The sequence below is a fragment of the Ipomoea triloba genome, chromosome 4 (genome assembly GCF_003576645.1).
Source record: "Ipomoea triloba cultivar NCNSP0323 chromosome 4, ASM357664v1".
Lineage (NCBI taxonomy): Eukaryota > Viridiplantae > Streptophyta > Magnoliopsida > Solanales > Convolvulaceae > Ipomoea > Ipomoea triloba.
This window is the reverse complement of record NC_044919.1, coordinates 13,630,919-13,651,717: the sequence shown is the minus strand read 5'-3', so window position 1 is coordinate 13,651,717 and position 20,799 is coordinate 13,630,919. Positions and strand designations below refer to the sequence as shown.

The 20,799-nt window shown below is 34.2% G+C and overlaps 2 protein-coding genes across 3 annotated transcripts in view; both read right to left on the bottom strand.

The window, feature by feature from the left end:
- LOC116016670 (amino-acid permease BAT1 homolog) overlaps nucleotides 1-10,955 on the bottom strand; it is a 14,274-nt gene extending 3,319 nt beyond the window's left edge. Inside the window, exons 1-2 of one of the 2 annotated variants that reach the window (XM_031257032.1) lie at nucleotides 10,927-10,955; nucleotides 227-487 (exon numbers count right to left, since the gene is read on the bottom strand). In XM_031257032.1, the coding sequence (XP_031112892.1) occupies nucleotides 227-351 (125 nt within the window). In that variant the 5' untranslated portion in view covers nucleotides 352-487; nucleotides 10,927-10,955. Of the gene's footprint in view, nucleotides 1-226; nucleotides 488-567; nucleotides 828-10,926 lie in introns of those variants that run through there. The other variant, XM_031257031.1, reaches the window with a different exon arrangement.
- A 1,298-nt stretch (nucleotides 10,956-12,253) lies between these two features.
- LOC116016672 (amino-acid permease BAT1 homolog) lies at nucleotides 12,254-15,737 on the bottom strand. Its single transcript, XM_031257033.1, has 8 exons — nucleotides 15,380-15,737; nucleotides 15,032-15,292; nucleotides 14,244-14,262; nucleotides 13,921-14,140; nucleotides 13,663-13,844; nucleotides 13,073-13,362; nucleotides 12,851-12,980; nucleotides 12,254-12,739 (listed from the first exon to the last, which is right to left on the bottom strand). The coding sequence occupies exons 1-8, from the start codon at nucleotides 15,466-15,468 to the stop codon at nucleotides 12,374-12,376; spliced, it is 1,557 nt and encodes a 518-aa protein (XP_031112893.1). The 5' UTR covers nucleotides 15,469-15,737; the 3' UTR covers nucleotides 12,254-12,373.
- Between the last annotated feature and the right edge of the window lie 5,062 nt (nucleotides 15,738-20,799).

Genomic DNA, 20,799 nt, shown 5'->3' with positions numbered 1-20,799 from the left:
TTTTTTTTTTTTTTTTTTTTTTTTTTTTTTTTTTTTTTTTGTTATTATCAGATGACGAGGAGATTCGAATTCATGACCTTGTGCTCCATCTCACTTAGAAGCCTAAATTGATAGTTGGATTGCTAAATTATATGCTCAACAGGCGGGAATCTTGAAATTGCAGAAGAAAATTCAAAATTCACCACTTAAATAACTCAAAATGATGGGAGATCAAACAGAAAATTACCAGCCGGTGATCCAAGAAGCAAATGGTGCCCAGCTAGGGCCTGCTAGTTTGGCACTCCAGTAATAGAGACCCCCAGAAGTGGGATAAGAAGAGCATATCTCAGCCATAGATAGCCCAACGAACATAGTGAAAGTACCCGCGATTAACCATCCATAGATAAATGAAATGGGGCCTCCGAAACTCAACCCAGTGCCGTAAAGGGTGTTCAAGCCCGTGATCACAGACACAACGCAGAACGAAAACGCAAAATTCGACAAAACCCTGCAGATTCCAATCCATCAAAGGAAGCAATAGAAATCTGTAATCCGAAAATTCGAGAAAATCTGTGGAAGAAAATTTACGATAGGTCGCGCTTGAGCTCTTGCTTGTATCCTAGCTCATGTAAACGTGCATGGCCTGAATCAATCGAGTCTCCGACTTGGATTGTCATGCTTTTTTCACAGCAAAAGAATATCCAAGTCAAACATTCAAAACAAGCAGTGCCTCTGATCCTCTCAGAGAGCTTTATGTGGTACTATATTTATATTTGTGAATTTGTGAATGAGAATCTTTTACTTGTGAAGAAGAATCTGTGTATAGAAGTAAGGATGTTACTTGAGAGTTGGAATTAAATTAAAGTTTTTGAATGAATGGTAGGAAGTATAAAGCTGAAAGAAAACTAACTACCAAAAATGGTGTTGATGTAATGATGTGGACATTTTTGGCTCAACCATGTTATAAAATATGAAAGTGGTAAGCGCCTATGATTATTTTTAGTCCTAGTTATAATCAGTTCTGAAAGTTAGGATAGTTCATCATTATGAATAAAGTGACAAGTTTGGTCTGACATTAATATTTGGTCTGCGAAAAAACTTAAAAAACAATCTAATAATAGTTTTAAAATATAAATTTCAAATCATAATCTTTTTTTTTTTTATGTTGAAACTTATTACGTAATAGTTATTCTTTTCTTTTTTTACCTATGATAAAAGGTCTTCTTTCTCTCCCAAGCTTTGAAAAAATTCTTCCAATTCCAAGCTGCAAAATACACCGATAAGTTTTCTTTATTTTATATGTTTAAGTAACTAATCAATATTCTCTATATTAATGAACTAATTTAGCCATTAATTATAGAATGCCATATCTTAGTTATGGTACTTCATCTTTACCCGAATTGAAGATAATTTTTAAGTAAATATAATGATTTATTACCCATTAAAATGTCATCGAGTTATGTTAATAGGGGAAAAAGATACCAAGCTTGTCTATGTTATGGAGTTAATTTTTTTATTTGTCAAGAAATTGTAATGTAAGTTGTTTTTTTTAATACTATGGACTCTATTACAATGTAGTATCGATTCATAACTACTTTTTCAACCTACTGAAACACAAAGAATTAACAGTCGTCTCCACTGAGACTTAAACCCACTTCCTTTCGTGTGGCCACTAGAATTGAAATTAGAATTTAATTTTTCAAAAAAAAAAAAAAAAACGGGAGTAGGATTTCTTCTGATGTTTATAATAAACGTACACCAACTGTACAAACCTCCAGCTCATTTTGTTGTCTTATAATAAACGTACCAAACCTCCAGCTCATTCTGTTCTCTTTATCCTGCAAATACACTCTCATTTTCTTTGGATTTCTTGATTTAATGTTGATCCATACACCAAATTTATGATCAAATTATTCATCTTTATTAATGATGAATTAATCTCTTCCACTCAAACACACCGTCAAAGTTAATACACTCTCATTTTCAAAAGTGGAAACTATCTCTAAATCATCAAATTTGCAATCATGCATTTACTATTTTCTCAACACGTATGCCATACTCACTCACTTTCAAAAGTGATCTCACATTCACATCACATTCAATAATAATATTATTATAATAACCCGGTCAACTATGAATAACTTAGGCTGGTTTACTTTCTTGTGGTCATTTGCCGACTAGAGTCACAACTCACAGGGCGGGGTTAACTTACACTCAAAAGGGTTGTGGGATTTCTTTTGACATCCAGAAAAATACTATAATAACGAATTAATAATTAAATAAAAATAAAAAGTTAAGGAAAAAGTTACCTCAGTCTTTTCTAGGCTTGTAAGCTTTCATTTCATATTTTGAAAGGTTGCCAGTTATGTGTCATTAAAAAAATTAGAAGAGAAAAAAGGTCACATAAGCTTGAAAGAGAGTGGAATTGCAGGGATAATTTCAACATTAATACTCATTAGGCTAGCTAGCATTATCCCTACAATTTCACCCAGTTTTAAGTCTCGGTGAATTTTATTTTTTTTAAATCACATGGCTAAAAGGTAAGGGCAACAGAAAATTGTTTTCCGTTTTCTATTTTCATTATCTATTTTTCATTCTCTGTTTTCAATTTTTCAATTTTGAAAATTTGTTTACTAGTACTGATTTTCGAAATTCATTTTCCACTTAATTATGTACTTTATATATATACACACACAAAATTAAATAAATAAAATAACTAGCAATTAATTAAGACTAAGTTATGTCATGACAAAATGTTATTATAAAACATTACAAATAAAATTGAGTACATCATCAATTATTATAATTTGTCCATATTGCATTTGCAATGTCTTCACGCACTTGTAGCATTTGATGTTATTGACTCATATCTAATTGTGCTGTATCATTTCCAACTCCACTAGTTCTTCCACCATCATCATCCAAAATCATATCTTGGATGTCGTACATGCTAGCTAATTGATCATCCATATCTTTCAATCGTATGAAATTGTGCAATGCACAACATGCAATAGGGATTTGGCTTTGTCTAACCAATGGGTAAGCGTTAATGGGCTTTAGAATTGTATTCGTCCTTGGCCATGAAACTCATTCAAGTGATAGGCCTCCCAGCGATATGGTGCCAAAAAACTAGGTACATTTGGGTAACCAGCATCAACAACGTAGTAGTGACCTATTAATTCAAGAAATTGACTATACTTAAAGAAGTACTATTAAATTGATTTAAATTAAATATGAATAAGCTAAATTAATGAATATGCTAAGTTAATAAATAATTTAAATTAAGTTTAATCGAATGTTCTAACCTTCGGGTGGAATGGGAAACCCAATTTTAGGCTTTGAAAGTGCATCCAAGAATATGCGAGAATCATTCGCACTTCCTTCCCTACCCGTATATACGAATGTAAACATCATGTCATGCGAGCAAACCGCCATGACATTTTGAGTCACCATTCCTCCTTTTCTACCTCAAAATGTAGTTTGCTTTGATGCAGGTGCCCAAGCTGCCACATGCGTTCTGTCTATAGCACCTAGACATTTCCATCACCAAGAATGTAATATTATTACATAATTTACATAGATAACTACACTAATTTTATTATAATTTTGTACAACTACCAATCATACCTCAAAATATGGACACGGTGTGTTAATGTATGCGTGAGAACTAAGAGACCCATTGCTAATTGTTCCTCCACTTGAACATGTCTGGTATCTTTTAACATTTCGAAGCCCTTCAATGTCTCACATAGACTTTTGAACACACGTGGCACCATCCTAAAGGATTCATAGCACCTAGCACTATTTCCGTTCAACACTTCAGTTATATAATCCTTACCTGAAAGGATTGGGGTTCTACATGGAGTCCTCTCTACGTCATCCATCAATACGCATGCAGTAATAATCATAAGTATCGCTGCATAATCATCATCATCACTGTCACTATCGCTATTAGAACTAGAAAAACATTGTTGTGACATGTTCCCTGCAATATGAAGTGTAACAGACAATTGTAAAAAAAAAAATTAGCCAAAGATCTTTGAAACAAACTGTTATATTAATAAGAAAGTTGGGTCACATACAACAAAGTCTACTCAAAGTCCTAAGCAGTAACGAATCTCATTCTAAAGTCCAAAGCACTAACAACAACAACAGATTAAGCTAGCAGTTAACAACAACAAATTTATCTAACACATTCAAATCAAAGATAACACCCATTCACATTGCCATTCAGGAGACATTTCTATGAACCCCTCACTAAGGTCAGCATTTGCCAATTTCAGGAAAGCTGCATTCATGGCAGCACGAGGAATCCCACTCATGTTGTTTAGAATCTCAATACAAGATTTCATCGTATATGGGGTAACAGCAGCCGTACTCATCATACTAGCATCTTCTCTGGCTTTTTGGCGTTGTTCTTTTGAAGTCATACTCATACTAACAGTATCCATTGCATTATACAACTTATCCTTCCACTTCTTGTTAGTGCTCTTCCTCGCGCTACCAACAAAATCCATCATCTCATCCAAACTCATTTTCCCTTTTGAACTGGTATTACCTGTTGGAACTTCAATTACTGATTGTCTTGCATCACGTAAGAGCTCATCCTTGGCAAGGCGTTCCTTATCAGAGTTAAGTGGCATTTGCATGGACGAGTTTGCAAGACCTCCAGTAGAAACAGATCGGGCAAATACCTCAGTCATTAGCTAGTAATGCTTATAACTCTTAAATTTAGGATGCTTTTGTTTCAATTAAACAATTAAACAAATCAATCAATGAAATTAAACAATTCAATGAAATAATTCAGCAACACTATTAAACTAATATAACTCAAATTTTGGGTTCATACCTCCTCAAATTTTTTCCATGTATCCTCACATGCATCCACAATGTTTGTAAGTGAGTTGTATGTTACCCCCGTATGAGAAATCAACTCAGAAAATTGTCTGTACATCAATTTCACCTGACTACATTTTCCTTTAAGTTTAATCATCACGTAACTGAGACCAACTGACACATTATCTCCCAATCAATATCATTCCAGTCTGAAGGTTTTAATGAAAGCAGTCCGGAGGAATTTGTTTTACTCTTTCATTTAAAATTGTCAAAAATTATATAACGGCTGTATCGGGCCATTTTGCGTCTTCCTCATTTGTTTCTTCCAAGTTATTCATCTAAGCAAATATGCAATCAATTACAACCCTTTTAAACAAATAACTATACTAATTTGTGATTAACTAATGGATAAGGGCATGGCCAAAAGCTAAGCTTTCAAAAGGCTAATATTTTTATATTTTTTTAATTATTTTTATTTATTATTATAATATTATTTTGTTATTATATTATAATACTAGTATGCTACTCGTGCGATTCACAGAATGAATATTAGGCAACATTATAATAATATTATTTATTCAAAAATACACAAGTTAACATAAACATAGGTGCAATTCATATATTACAAAATAAATATAGTTAATATTAATTTTACAAAAAGCCTAAACATTAACACTAAACTTTACAAGTTGTTAAAAACTTAATTGTACATAACATAACATAACATTTGTCGTTGAAGAAGAGTACTCTCCATTTTGGCTTAAAAGAACTACTTTAAGACCCTTAGGGTTGATAACTCTAGATAGAGCCATATACAGTTGTCCATGTACAAAAACAAGTTTCTTCAAAAGTAATCCAAGATTTGAAAGACTTTGACCTTGGCTCTTATTTATTGTCATTGCTGATAGGGAATATTCCCCGCTTCTACCTCCCGATACGTCCACGCTCTTGTTTTCTAGTCGGGTCGACGTCAAACGGTTCGAGTCAAGGTCAAACGGCTCGGGTTAGCTTCTATGCCTATATAAAGGGCCTTAGTCCTTCACTTGGGGGAGACTTTTGCTCTCTTCCTTTGTGGACTTTCTCTCTAAAGGTATATTACCCTCTAAAAATTATCCCTAAAGATTCAATAAAAGGGACTGCCCAAAGCCAATTTCTGGCGATCTTCTCTCTTTTGTTAATATATTTTCCACATACGTCCTATACATGCGAAATACATTTTGGATTTTGCTTCATCAATTGCATATGATAACATTATAGGAAATTGTCTCTTTTGGAACTTAAATGGCAACCGATCGAGGATCTGATGGAGTCAATGTCAATCTCGAGATCAAAACTCGAGTACCCAAATTATTTTCTAACATAATTTTTGCTTCAATAACATGATCCCCTAATTCTCTAATAACCAATCTTGTGCCATTACACAAACACAATATAATGAATGATCAATGTTCCATAAAAGCATGATTGGAGACCCCACTTTAAAACAAGAGAATGATTTGGAATCCCTGGGAATTTTAACACATTCAAAAACTTTAGGGTGTGCAATTGGGCCAATATATGAACCAAAATCCGATTGACAAACAGAATCAGAGTTGAAATACGTCCTACCCTCAATTGAAATCAAGCTTCTTGGTCTCGATAGAATAGAGGTGTGAGTCTAGAGGGAGAGGGGGATGAATAGACTCACTAGCGTTTTTGAAAAATTCTTTCACGGGCCAATACTCTTTATCAAAAGATAAGAGTAAAGATTCAATCAGAGTAAGATTTGCACAGCAGAATATAAAACTTAATTTCTATTAGTTTGACTCTGCACGTTTGTTTTGTTTATGTAAAATGTTATGGCTTGGTCGAGATGATAAAATGCAAGAAGTAAATGTAAAGCAAGTAAGTAGAGAGAGAGGGAGTTTTTATAGTGGTTCGACTGTTAACAAAGCTTAGTCCACTCTTCTTAACAACTTGTGAAGGATTGCATTAATCACTCCTTAGTACAATATCACCACCGAGTTTTTCTCCTTCATCACAAAGCCAGACCACAAACTTGAACCAATAGGTTTTTCATCTTCTTTAGTTTACTCCGCCTCTTTCTACTTCACCAAGTAGAGAGTGTTGCTTGAAGAAAAGGTTTTTCTTTTCTCTAACTAAAATCTTGGCGTTGTTGAGTCTGAACCTAGCTCGTTGAGGCAACGCAAGATTTCTGAGAATTTGGATATTAACTTTGAAGCTTAATCTCTCTTCTCAAAAACTGGTCACTAAAATGCTTGTATACTTAGAACCTTTTGAAAACTTGAATAATCATAGAATGACCAACTACTCCTTTTGAACAATAAGGGAGTATTTATAGGTGAGAAATTTTTTTCCGTTGGAGGGAAAGACAAAATTTCAAAATCCTAGTGACCAGTGTGTAAAAATCACTGGGTATTGAGCACATGTGGGTGTGGGTGTGGGTGTTAGTACTTTCTAGCCATTTGAGCACATGTGGGTGTGGGTGTTAGTACTTTTTAGCTATTTGGTCCATAAAGTGTGCAAACTGTTCAAGACAAATCATCCCACACTGAAGGCTTCGGTGCTAGTACTTTCTAGCCATTTGGTCCATAAAGTGTGCAGACTGTTCAAGACAAATCATCCCACACTCAAAGCTTCGAACAAAGGTTGACTTTATCATTCGTCTCATAACTTCACGAATAATCATTCTTTACCTACTGAAGCCCAACGAATCAACATTGCCCCCACTGAGGCTCGAACTCATGACCTTCCACTTGGGAGAATCACTTCATGCCGCTTGACCACAAGGTCTTTGGCCGAATGATCGTTCTTTGTCATTTGGTCTTGATGAACTCAAGAGGTAGACCCTTTGATAAGACTCCGAGATACCCTTATTTTAGGCACATTTTAGGGTGTTTTATCACGTCTATAGCATCCTTACTTGGTAAATTATGTGCGTAAATGCTTGAAAATCACTAACTGATGCACAGAAGCTACTTTTAGCTTAAAGAGCAAACCAGGCAAGAGCGGCGCCCCGGAGGACCAAACTGGAAGGCCACACGCGTGTGAGCAGGCGTGAAAACTTTCCAAAAGCTTCCCACGCACGCTCACACGCGTGTGAGAGGCGTGGAGACGGTGATGCGCGAATTTCAGCTAGGGTTATCATTTCGGAGACTATTTAAACCCCTTTGATGAATTTCCAGAGGAGGTTCCCAGAAAATTAGTTTTCCTTTTCTTAGTTTTTCCTTTGGAGAACTTTCTCCATTTTTCTTAGCTTTTTAGATTAGATCAATCTCCATTGTAGCAAGACAACAAGCTTGGATTGAAGATCTTCTTCTCTCTAGGTGAGAGAGATCTCTATTTCATTTCTATAATTTTAGCTATCTTATTCTTGGATTAAATTAGCTTTTGCTTGCATTTCATACTATGAGTAGCTAGTTTAGTCTAGGGATTTGGATTGTGTGATTGAATATTGCTTTTGTGATGATCTTATCTCTATATCTTGGATCTATGAGTTTGTGTTGATGGATTATCTATTCTTGTCTATTGATTGTTGTTTTGATGAGATCTTGTTTGGATTTGGCCAATCTAGATGAGAGATTGAGCTCTTGACTCTTTCATGTCTTTGATTAGAGTTAGGATTTGAAGCTTGACACAATCATAGTTCCTATGGACTTCTTAACAATAGTAGGATAGTGTGTAGCTAAAGTGTTTGATGAAATTCCTCTTAGAACTTTGGATGCTTGAAGGCACTCCTAAGTCAAAGAAGCCTTAGTACACAAGGTGGAAAAGGACTAAGACAACACACTCTTGAATAGACAATATCCTAGCAATCCTAATCCTTGACCTTAGACACTCCACTATGCAATATTCATGAACACTATCCAATCCCTACCCCTTTTACATATTCACAAAATCACTTTTACTTTACTACTCTCTTGCACTCAAACCAACCAAATGAACTACTCTCACTTGCAATCCACCCTTCACCACACTCAAATCCTATGCATGATCCAATCAAGTAAACTCCCGAACGCTTGACACACCTCCACGTCCCTCCTTCGAGACCGACACTCGGGGAGTCACAGACTTTCCGTTTTAACATAAATATCTTTTGACGAATCAACCCCTACACAATACTGCTCCTTCACCCTTCCATGTCTAGGTCTTTAGCAACTTCTCAGCCTTTGTCTTCAGTTTTTCAAGTCTTCAAGTCTTCGTCCTTCTATTCTTTGTCCTTGATACCGAATTGTTGAAAGTTATCAACTTGGGTTGGAAAGATGTTAACTCAAGCTGATGACTAAGAGTACATGTTGTCTTATCTTCTGGTTAACGATTCGAGTAACGATTCGTTCAACTTAAGGACTCGACCTAATAAATGAATTTGGGCGGGGGTGGGGTCTATCATCAAAATCAAGTACAAAGTGTTCCTAAAATTTTCTCCATTTTTTATGATATCAAAACTTATACTTTAACCATAAGGTTGAATTTATCCATGAAAGGATTTTCATTACAAACATCCGAATACTTGAGCTTAACAATTATGTTTCTAGGAGTCAAATTACTGGAAAAAAAAAACTCAATGCAACCCCAAAAACTCTTTCAATTCAAGTATGAAGAACATTACAAATCAAACAAAATATAAAAAGAATCTAACAAGTACAATGCTTATTGAAGTCTTTCCTTTTGGAACATGTCTACAACATCAAGATCATCATTTATAGCCTTCTTGGATTCACGAATGCTTCTATCTTTGATTAGCTCGGCATACTTCTCTATGACCTTGAAGCTCATATAGTTGTTGAAGGCTTCGAGGATGCTGTCTCCTGCAATCACTCCTTGTCCCCACCAGCATATGAATTATGTGGTGTTCATTTCTTCAGCGTAGCTTTGATTAGCTCCCTTCATGATTTGAAAGACCACAATGTATTTGACATTGACTTCTTCTTTTTGGATTCTTTCCATGTCAGCAATATTTGCTTTATTTTCTGAAGTTCTCAAGATATTCTTCACGTCTCTTCATTTTCTCTTCCTCTACCTTCTTTCTTTTCTCGTTCTCTTCACAAATTGCTTTATTTCTTGACCATTGATAATTCTGCCTCTACTCGTTTCTTCGCTTCATCATGAGGAAGGATGCTGTGTCCATGGAATCTTTCACCACTCCCCTCAACGTATGGAACTAATCGTCCATCAGCAGTTTTGGGACCGATTTCTTGGAAGACTTGGATTGACATTGCTTGCCAATTACCTTGGAAGGTTGAGCTTTACGAGAACTTAGGGGTCTGGCAAACTGATTGCTCTGAGAGGTGGATGGGTTATTGTATGGTTGAATGTCTCAGGAAGGAATTGGTGGAGGTCCAAGAGCCAAATAATCGAACATAGGCATTTGAGATCTACTAGTACCACCGCCTCGATCATCTCGGTCTCTTCTATCTTCCCCTTTTTTGGCATCATCATGAGTCGAAGCCAGGGCTTTGGATAGACTAAGAAACATCTCTTTTATCTCGGCAATATCCCAGATGGTGCACATCTTATTTTCACGAACTGTAGAGATTTTCCCGTTTACCAGATCTAACTTCACACAAGACAAATCGACTCATTCTTTGAGCTCAAAATGGTTGTGCTTCATGGAGTGCTGTTCCTTTTAGATATTTCCTTAGCCTGCATGAAGGTTGTTCATCCCTTCAAAAACATATTCCATAGCACTGACCATGCCAGTCATCATCGACTCAGTACTTTCAAGTGACTTAGTCACTACTTCTTCGAATGGTGGATTGCGAGAACATGAAGGTTGGCTCGAGAGAGGGATCTGAGTCTCAACAAAGGATCTAGCAGTATTTGCTTCTTTAACAACACAAGCCTTCGTTTCATCAGTTGCCCTCTTTGTCCGTCAGATCGTCTTCCTCATTGCCTTGAAATGACTACGATTATCCTTGGTCATGGTGTGAAGAACTGCTAGGATTGATGAAGTGTCACTCATCGGACTTGGATTTTGAGGTGGCATCCTCATCTAATCAGCACTTGATGGCTCGAAGTCTTCGACAAAACCCTGCAGATTCCAATCCATCAAAGGAAACAATAGAAATCTGTAATCTGAAAATTCGAGAAAATTTGTGGAAGAAAATTTATGAGAGGTCGCGCTTGAGCTCTTGCTTGTATCCTAGTTCATGTAAACGTTTATGGCCAGAATCAATCGGGTCTTCGACTTGGATTGTCATGCTTTTTGTCACAACAAAAGAATGTTGAAGTCAAACATTCAACACAAGCAGTGCCTCTCCCTCTGATCTTCTTAGATAGCTTTTCTAGGAATGAATGTTTTTTTTTTTTGAAATAAAAATGAATGTTATGTTTTATATATTTATATTTGTGAATGAGAATCTTTTACTTGTGAATAAGAATCTGAAGGAGGTTGAGAGTTTAAATTAAATTGTTTTTTTTTTAATTTAAGTTCTCTCAGTTTTGTCAGATTAAATCTAAACTCACATGACTAATTAACCTATCAATCAGATATGAGTTCTTATGTGCGCGCTCAGGGCAACGAACCAACTAGACTAAGTACCAAGATGTGAAATAATAGAGAATTTGTGTATAGAAGTAAGGATGTTTAGAGTATAAATTAAATTGATTATTTTTTGTTTTTTAGCTTAGGTTCTTTATGCTTTGTCAGATTAAATTTAAACTCGCATGACTAATCAATATATTGGTAAGGTCTTAGTCCTTATGTGCACGTTTAGGCGACGAACCAATTACACTACGCCTCGAGGAGTGAAATAATAGAGAATTTGTGTATAGAACTATAGAAGTAAGAATGTTGAGAGTTTAAATTAAATTGATGTTTTTTTTTTAAACTTAGATTCTCTCAGTTTCATCGGATTAAATCTAAACTCACATGACTAATCAATCTATCGGTTAGATTTTAATCTTTATGTGCGTGCTCAGACGACGAACTAACTACGCTAAGTCCGGAGAAGTGAAATAATAGATAACGGTGAAAAGAAACTAGCTAACAAAAATGGTGCTGATGTAATGATTTGGACATTTTTGGCTCAACCATGTTAGTATAAAATATGAAAGTGGTAAGCATTTATAATTTTTTTTTTCTCAAATCATCAGATGTTAATGTTTATAATAAACGTACCAAGAATAGGTCAGAGAGGCAGGAGATAACTATCCCTAATCCAGCTGTACAAAGGTCCAGCTCATTTTGTTTGGTTAATTTTAAGAGAGTTTATTATTTTTATTCTTAGCTAAAGACTTTGTGGTTGAGTATAAGAATTATGGCTTCTCAAATAAAATGTCTTAGATTCGATCCCAATGTGGAGTTATATTGTTATTCTTAAATAAAAAATTTCAATTTTGTTTAATAATGTCATTGACATATTTAAATCTTTTGGAAGTAATGTTTAATTCAAATTTGCACTTATTTTAATCCTTTGAAAGGCAAAAAGATTGATACTTACAAGTTAAAAATTAAAATAGTCATTTCAATAAAGGATATGTAGCCTTTGTAATATAGTTGAGATATTCACTAATAATTGCTACACTTTGTAACTATAGATCAGAGACTGCCATAATACTATGCATCTTCACCAGAAGAGCTATCTATGTTTGTGATAGGGCCTTTAAACCAATGCCTAGCACTAAATATCCATGAAGAAACAACAAGAATAAGAAGGCCTCCAACTGCTACAGGAGTGTAATTCAGAGTTTGATCTGTAATAGGATAAGCTACAGGCAATGAGAAGAGCACAGAAATTGTTGCCACCCATAGTACAGAGATCCAACCTACGATAACCCCATAGCGCCCCAAGTTAAAAGGTCCCGGGATGAATGATTTTCTTGCCAAAGTCACCCGAAACAAGGATGGCAGGGCATATGCAACGTACAACCCGATTGTTGCTATTGACGTCATGGCTTGAAATGCCACCAAGCTTCCAAGAGACTGCAAGTATTCGAGTGGATTGAAAAGTATGAACAAGATTATATTAGTATTAGTACTATGTTTCTTACTTTCTTGTAGAACACCCAAAATTTCGAGAAAAAAGGTACATACCGTAAGTGCCATGCAAAACGCTATGAGACTTGAAGCCCAAACTGCATTAATTGGAACCTCACGCCTGTTTACTTTATGCCAGAATTGAGAAAACGGCATGGCTCCATCTCTTGAGAATGCATATGCCATCCTAAAATGAAATTTCCCGAAGAAGGTTTCATATTTTGTGTAATTTGTTTTATATATTAACATAACATTGAATTTGACTACTAACAAGTTTACCTTGAGTTGCTAGTCAGTGAGCTCATGCCACAGAAGTATATGGCAACTGCAATAATGCCTAAGCACACAATTGCACCAGTGCCACTGCCATATCTACTCTTAAATGCATCATAAAATATTTGACCAATAGCATAACCACCCGCATCATTATTTAAATCCACAAGATGTGGGATGTCGGTGATTGCAAAGGATATACCGAGTAGATAGCACCATCCAGCTAGAAGGGAAATGCCAATGGCACTTATGATTCCCTTTGGCCCATTCACATCTGCATTTTTGGTTTCCTCCGTCTGCACAAAAGGTTTTTGGAAAGGGATCAATTTCACGTACGCAATTAATTCTCTTGTTTGCACATATCTAAGGCAAAAACTATCTACTCTCAATACACTGATAAATGCCTCTTTTCATTATATTAGTAATCTTTTCAATGCAGTATTTTCATCTTCATATATTTTGGAGCTCATGTATTTTGCGGGGATTAGGCAGACCACTATTTGTTTGCTCTGTGAAAACATTTCGGCCATCTCATATTCATTGATTTAGAAGAGCCACAATGACAAGTTACCAATATAAACAAAATAGGCACTCACCATATGAGCAGATGCATCATAACCTGTTAATGTATACTGGCTCATAAGGAGCCCGAGGACAAATATGTAAACTTTGCTATGAATCCTATCATCATTATCTGTGTTGAAGTTTGTAAAAACAAACTTGGCACTGGCTCTTTCAGTTGCAACGGTGGGGATTAAAATCATGAGAAGAAAGACACCTGAAATCATAGGAGTCTTATCATTATCTGAATTATATAAAAAAATAATTGAATCAAAGGTTGTATTTCTAAGTACCTAATACATTCCATACAGCAGCTAGCTGCCCAAGGAAGGACAATAGCGTGATAGGGAGACTATTTAAGATAGCATGTGAGAGAAGAATTCCCCCATGCATAGCCATAACAACATATTTAGAGGCTTCATAACCACCACCATTTTTCCCACCTGTGCCAAGGAGAATCATCACTTGAATCAACTGTGCAAGTGAAAAATCTACACTTGTTGTTACTGCCCACTGCAAATAATTCCAGTGATTAGAGTATGATAACTGTTGCTTCCCAGAATGAAAATTGCATACACCCCAATCACATACTGGTTTATTTGGAAATGTAAAATACCTGACCAATAACGTTAAACCTGCAGGGAGGAAAAAAAAAAGACAAAACTTACTTAGTAAGAAGAACATATACACAGGGCACAACGTCATCTACCAAAGACCGATTATGAATTGACCAAAGAGGGTAGACCGTATGAAGACTCATTGAACTACTAATACCCATTGCTTAGAGCTTGGAGCAACTATTATCATCTCAAAATGCAGAAAATAGAGGACAAGCACAAGACTAATGCTATGGAGTACCGTATAAGTTAAAACTTAAAATGAAGGTAATGTTTATCTTTATTTTCAGCTTTGCCTTTAGGGCATGAGCCTGTTGAATTAAACAGCAACTAGGCATGAAAAGCTATGTTTTGATATTGGTTTGCTCATCGATGCACTAGCCAGCATCAGTATAAACCACATTGATTCTCACATTGAACAACAATCAACTTTGAACTCTTACATTGGCAAGTACTTTATGATTTTTTTTTTGAGCACTACTGACTCTGTTCATAACTACTTTCTCAGCCTACTGAAGCACATAGTGTATATTGACGTCCCTATGCAAGCAACCATAGCACTAAAAGGAAGAAAATAGGTCTGTCAAGTAAAGACAAGAGAACAATAGCCAAGCTTGATTAACACCAAACCTACACTCTCACCACAAACCATATAATAGTCCTAAAACCACAAGAATCTGAACCAAAAAAAAGGCTAAACATAGTATATAGACACACTCAAATTACTACTCAGTAATTGCAGAGGAAAATTCAGGACTCAAATAACTGAAAAGGAACAAAAAATTACCAGCCGGTGATCCACGAAGCAAAAGGTGCCCATCTTGGGCCAGCAAGTTTGGCACTCCAGTAATAGAGACCCCCAGAAGTGGGATAAGAAGAGCATATTTCCGCCATAGACAGCCCAACAAACATGGTGAAAGTACCCGCAATTAGCCATCCATAGATATACGAAATCGGACCTCCAAAATTCAACCCAGTGCCATAAAGGCTGTTCAAACCCGTGAGCACAGACACAACGCTGAACGAAAACGCAAAATTCGACAAAACCCTGGAAATCGGAATCCATCAGAGGAAGCAAAATATAATAGAAATCGGAAATGCGAAATTCGAGAAAATCTGCGAGAAGAGAGTTTACGAGAGGTCGCGCTTGAGTTCTTGTTTGTATCCTAGCTCATGTAAACGTGCATGGCCTGAATCGATCGAGTCTTCGACTTCGATGGCCATGCTTTTTGTCACAGCGATAACTCAAACAGTCTCAGCGGTTGCAACAAAAGGAATCTTCAAATCGAACAATCAACACAGCCAGCGCTTCTCCCTCTGATCTTCTTAGTAAGCTTTCCAAGAAATGAATGTGTATATATGGAAATATATATTTATGAATGAGAATCTTTTACATGTGAATAATATTCTTTGCGCAGAAGAATCTTGAGCGTTTGAATTATTGATGTTTTTGAAATTTGAAGGAATGGTAGGAAATGGACGCAGAGAGAGATACAGAAGGGTCAAAGTAAACTGCTTGAAGCGGGCGCCAAATAAGAGGAGAAAAGTTTCATTTTTCTTTTTGGAATATATAAAGGTCAAATACGTTACAGAAACTACAAGAAATTATAATTGGTAAAAAAAAATGTAATTAGAAATAGATTTAATTGTAGATTTTTTTAATTTGATAGCTCAATTGTAATTTTATTTGTAGTTTGGTGACTTATTTGACTCTTATTTATTTCTTTTTCTTTATTTTTAGCATAGAATAAGGTTAAGTTCAGTAAATGTTGATTTATAGATGATTGGTAAAAATCAAATCCATAATTAGGTAGCTATCAGTTAATAAATAATTTATCAAACACTTTTTACAATTAGTGAATGTTATCAACTAGTCATACCTTCTAACCCAATCAGCTAACAGCTATCAGTTAACAATCATTTATCAAACAGGGCAAATATATTTAATTTCTATATTATAGGTTTTATTATTTTTTAATTATGATTAGTGAAGCGATATATTCAATCATCTTGTTAAGACTTCGTTTAAAATTAACTTACTTTAATTTAAAAATTATAATAGATTATAGTAATAAGATTTCATGTTTTATTCCTCTTTATTATCTTTATTATTTTTTGGATTGTGCTCTATCTTAAAATTAACTTACTTTAATTTCAAAATTATGATGGATTATAGTAATAAGATTTCATGTTTTATTCCTCTTTATTATCATTATTATTATTTGGATTGTGCTCTATCTTAAAATTAACATACTTTAATTTCAAAAATTATAATGGATTATAGTAATAAGATTTCATGTTTTATTCCTCTTTATTTTTATTTTTTTATTTTTTTGGATTGTGCTCTATCTCCAAAATTTTACACGTATAGGTATAGAAATTTTAAATTTAAAAGAAAACCAATGTAATTATGGCTAGCACGTCCACTGTTGGCCAATTGCCATTAAGTTGAAGAGTTGGGGTGTAATTTTGAAATAAAAAGAAAATTAAGAAATGTGATTACATTACTCGACAGTCGACATAATAATAAATAAGTGTTTGAAGAATAATAGTAATTTTTACAAATTCATTATGCAAAGAACTAAAGTACTATTTTATTGACAACTTAATAAGAAGCAAAAATTATGATTATTGTTAGTTTTGTGATTCGACATAATCACTCGACGGCAACCCAATGGGGTAGTTCAAATGTCAAGTGAGCTCTCTTTGTGGGGAGAAATTTTGGGAGAACCCGGGTTCAATTCCACAAGCGACGATTCCCCCTGGACCAGCTCCTGTGCCTCTCGGAGCGAACGTGGGTGGACCCGGACCGTTAAACGGACGGAGAAAGACCCCGTGAATTTACCAAAAAAAAAATAATCACTCGACGGCCCAACATAACCGATTGAATTCATGAAAAATAAACAATTAATGAAAATGAAAAAAGAAAGAAAGGTACAATAATTTTAACGTGAAAATTGAAAGTTGAAAATTACAGGCCTTTTTGAACAGTGCCAAACCAGAAATTCATTATTTTACTGATAGTTTTTGTACATGTTGTTTTCTCTAGAGAGATGGAGTCCCCTTCCCTATCTTTTTTCCTCATCCTTTGTAGTAGAGGAATTTTAACGTGAAAATTGAAAGTTGAAAATTACAAGCCTTTTTGAACAGTGCCAAACCAGAAATTCATTATTTTACTGATAGTTTTTGTACATGTTGTTTTCTCTAGAGAGATGGAGTCCCCTTCCCTATCTTTTTTCCTCATCCTTTGTAGTAGAGGAATTTTAACGTGAAAATTGAAAGTTGAAAATTACAAGCCTTTTTGAACAGTGCCAAACCAGAAATTCATTATTTTACTGATAGTTTTTGTACATGTTGTTTTCTCTAGAGAGATGGAGTCCCCTTCCCTATCTCATGTTGTTTTCTCTAGAGAGATGGAGTCCCCTTCCCTATCTTTTTTCGTTTTCTCTAGAGAGATGGAGTCCCCTTCCCTATCTTTTTTCTTCATCCTTTGTAGTAGAGGAATAGCCCAATAGATGGCGAGTAAACCTACAATAATAGGGTATTTATGCATGGTAATTAAAGGGGATTTATGGATAATTAATCGGTGGTTAATGAGATTTAATGTCATAATGAGATACGAAAGTTAGCTAAGACTGACTGGTCATGTCTTGAGTACTATTTGTCGAGCCTGAGTGTCATTGCCTGACTACTTGCTAGGTGGTATCGACTGGGTACCCATGCTAGATATCTATCAATGATGTCTATATATGATATAAAATCAAAATATATTATTTTATAAGAAAAGAGTTCTCTATTAAAAAAAAAGTACTATATTTTACTATTTTATCATCTTTATCAATTAGTCACACGATCACCACCCTAAAGTTATTGAGTAAAATGTAAAATGAGATTTTCTCCCTCTTCATTAGGTTTTAAAATCCAAAAGGCCAAATTGGATATACGAAGTGCCGGATACGCAGCCAATACAATAGTCATGTTGATTGCATGAGAGGCTGTGCGATTAGTGTGACCAATTAAAGTCAACAAAATATGACAAATAAATTCAATAAAAAATGTCACTACCGATAAATAAAATTCATTGAAATATCCAAAGTGTCTCGGATGACCAACAGTAAAACTTTTTAAAATATTAAGCATGTAAATCTAGTATATATAATATATAATAATTTAATAAGAGTCAATAAAGTTATGTCTAAAACAAGAACTAAAAAATGTTGGTTGAAATGAATTGTTCATATTATTTTGATTGTAGTATTTTTTTCATACTTTACCTTCTATTATAATATTTACTTTTTTTTTCTTAAATATCCGCATATTCCGTTAGTGTAAATTTTAGTAACGGAATATTCCGTTAACTATTTATTATTTTTAACCTACTCATCGATTTTTATAAAGAAAATCTTAGGTTCGAACCTCATACCAACTAGATTTGACATAATTGTTGAACATATACTACTAATATGTTAGAGTGTATTTAAAAAATATAATATAAATTAACATAAATTTTGGTCAATTAATTAGCAGGCTATATACATAGCATTCAAAGATTACAAATAATGAAAATCATTTTTTTTTTGCATTTTAAAAAGATAAATATAGGTTTAAGTTTTTTTTTCCTATAATTAATTTTCTGTTGGTTATTTTAAAATATTTTTTTTGTGAGTACCACTGACTCTGCTACAATGTTCATAGCTACTTTCAACAGTTGCCTCCACTAAGGCTCAAACCCATTCCCATCATCCATGTGTGAGTATTAACCGGGACATCGGGTGCCACTAGACCACAAGGTCTTTGACTATTCGGAATGATTTAGGTCACTATGATATTAATATTTCTTGTCTATATTTCCATAACGAAAGTTGAAAAAAAATATAGCTAAAATTGCGAAATATGAAAAAGAAGGAAGATCCAATTAAATATAGTGTGTGAACATATGACGATAATTTTCTATAATTGCTACTTCCAAGTGCCCAGTTGTGCAAATCTGTTCACATGCACTTTGGGTTGGACTCAACCTACAATTATTCTTATATTAGCATTTTTTTTTTCTACGACACGTGCTAGTCATAATCATTTAAAATTTTGAGATGATAATTCGTGGTAACTAGTAAGAATAAGATTCTAAAATTATTGATAATTACTAATAACACTAATCTATCTATAAGTAGCCATTATCCAAGTTTTATATATATATATATATATATATATATATATATATATATATATATATATATGTCCTTAATCAGGTGAGAACCATGTCCCAGGTGAGAACGTAAGTACAAATCCAAACCATTGATTTAGTATATCTAACGGTTGAAATAAACAAAATTTTGTAATATTTATGAAAATGACCCCGCTCATTTTAAAAGTTTATAATATTTATGAAAATGACCCCACTCAATTTTTACTTGATTTCTCATCTGTCAGATCTTGCAGATCAATGGTTTAGATTTGTCCTCACGTTCTCACTTGGGGCATAGTTCTCATATGATTAGGATTCTATATATATATATATAGCGGTTACCTAATGAGAAAGTGGTTCTGAGTTGTGTTCAACTTGTTTTTCTTCTTCTTCTCTCCTGGCCTTGTATTTCTATTTTCTCTTTTATGTTCTTTATGATTTAGCAAATTTCACTTTTGGTCCTATGATTATTGGAGTGTTGTTAATTGCAATCCACGGGTTTCAAAACTTTCAATTTAGTATTGTAACCTAATGAGAAGATGGTTTTGAGTTCATGTATGTGTTTAACTTATTCTTCTTCTTCTCTCCCTGATCTCTTTGTTTTCTCTTTATGTTCTCTATGATTTTACAACAATAATGAGTTTGTATTATAATTGAATATATTATTTTAACAAGTTAATGATATTTATATAGGAGTTATATATTGAGGATATTAATAAAACAATGATACATTTGTTGGCAACAAATAGAACTAAGAATCCAATCTTACTACCAAGTTCCTTAGTACTTACTATCCCAAGTAGAAGGGTGAGTATAAAACAAGAATAATGTTATTCTTTCCATCTATATTTTACCTAGCTTTTAATATACTAATCAAATTAGTAAATTACCCGTGCGATACAGGGTTAAATTTTTTTTTAAGAAAAATTGTAATTTTTGACCCTCCATAATATATCAATTATCAATATCACTCCTAAATTATTATAATGCTCTGAGACTGTATGTATCATAATGCCCTATTATATTTCGAGTAACGATCAAACTACAAGAAATTGAAGAGAAATCATTATATTCATCGCCATTATATTCCCAACTAATTTTTATACATTGATACATGAACATTGATAACAAATTTAAACTACCGACTTTTTCACAATTTATAAAGTGGGTTTAAAGACCAGTAAAAGTGGTCATTCAACTATTATATATATATTAACAATGATAATATCTAAATAGCAGGAAGTCCAGGAACAAAATGTGATTCTAACATATATTTTTAAAATAAAATTTGACAAGCTTTTTTCTTTGAGTACTACTGTATCTGTTCATAGCTACTTTCTCAACCTACGGAAGCACAAAGAGTCAACAGT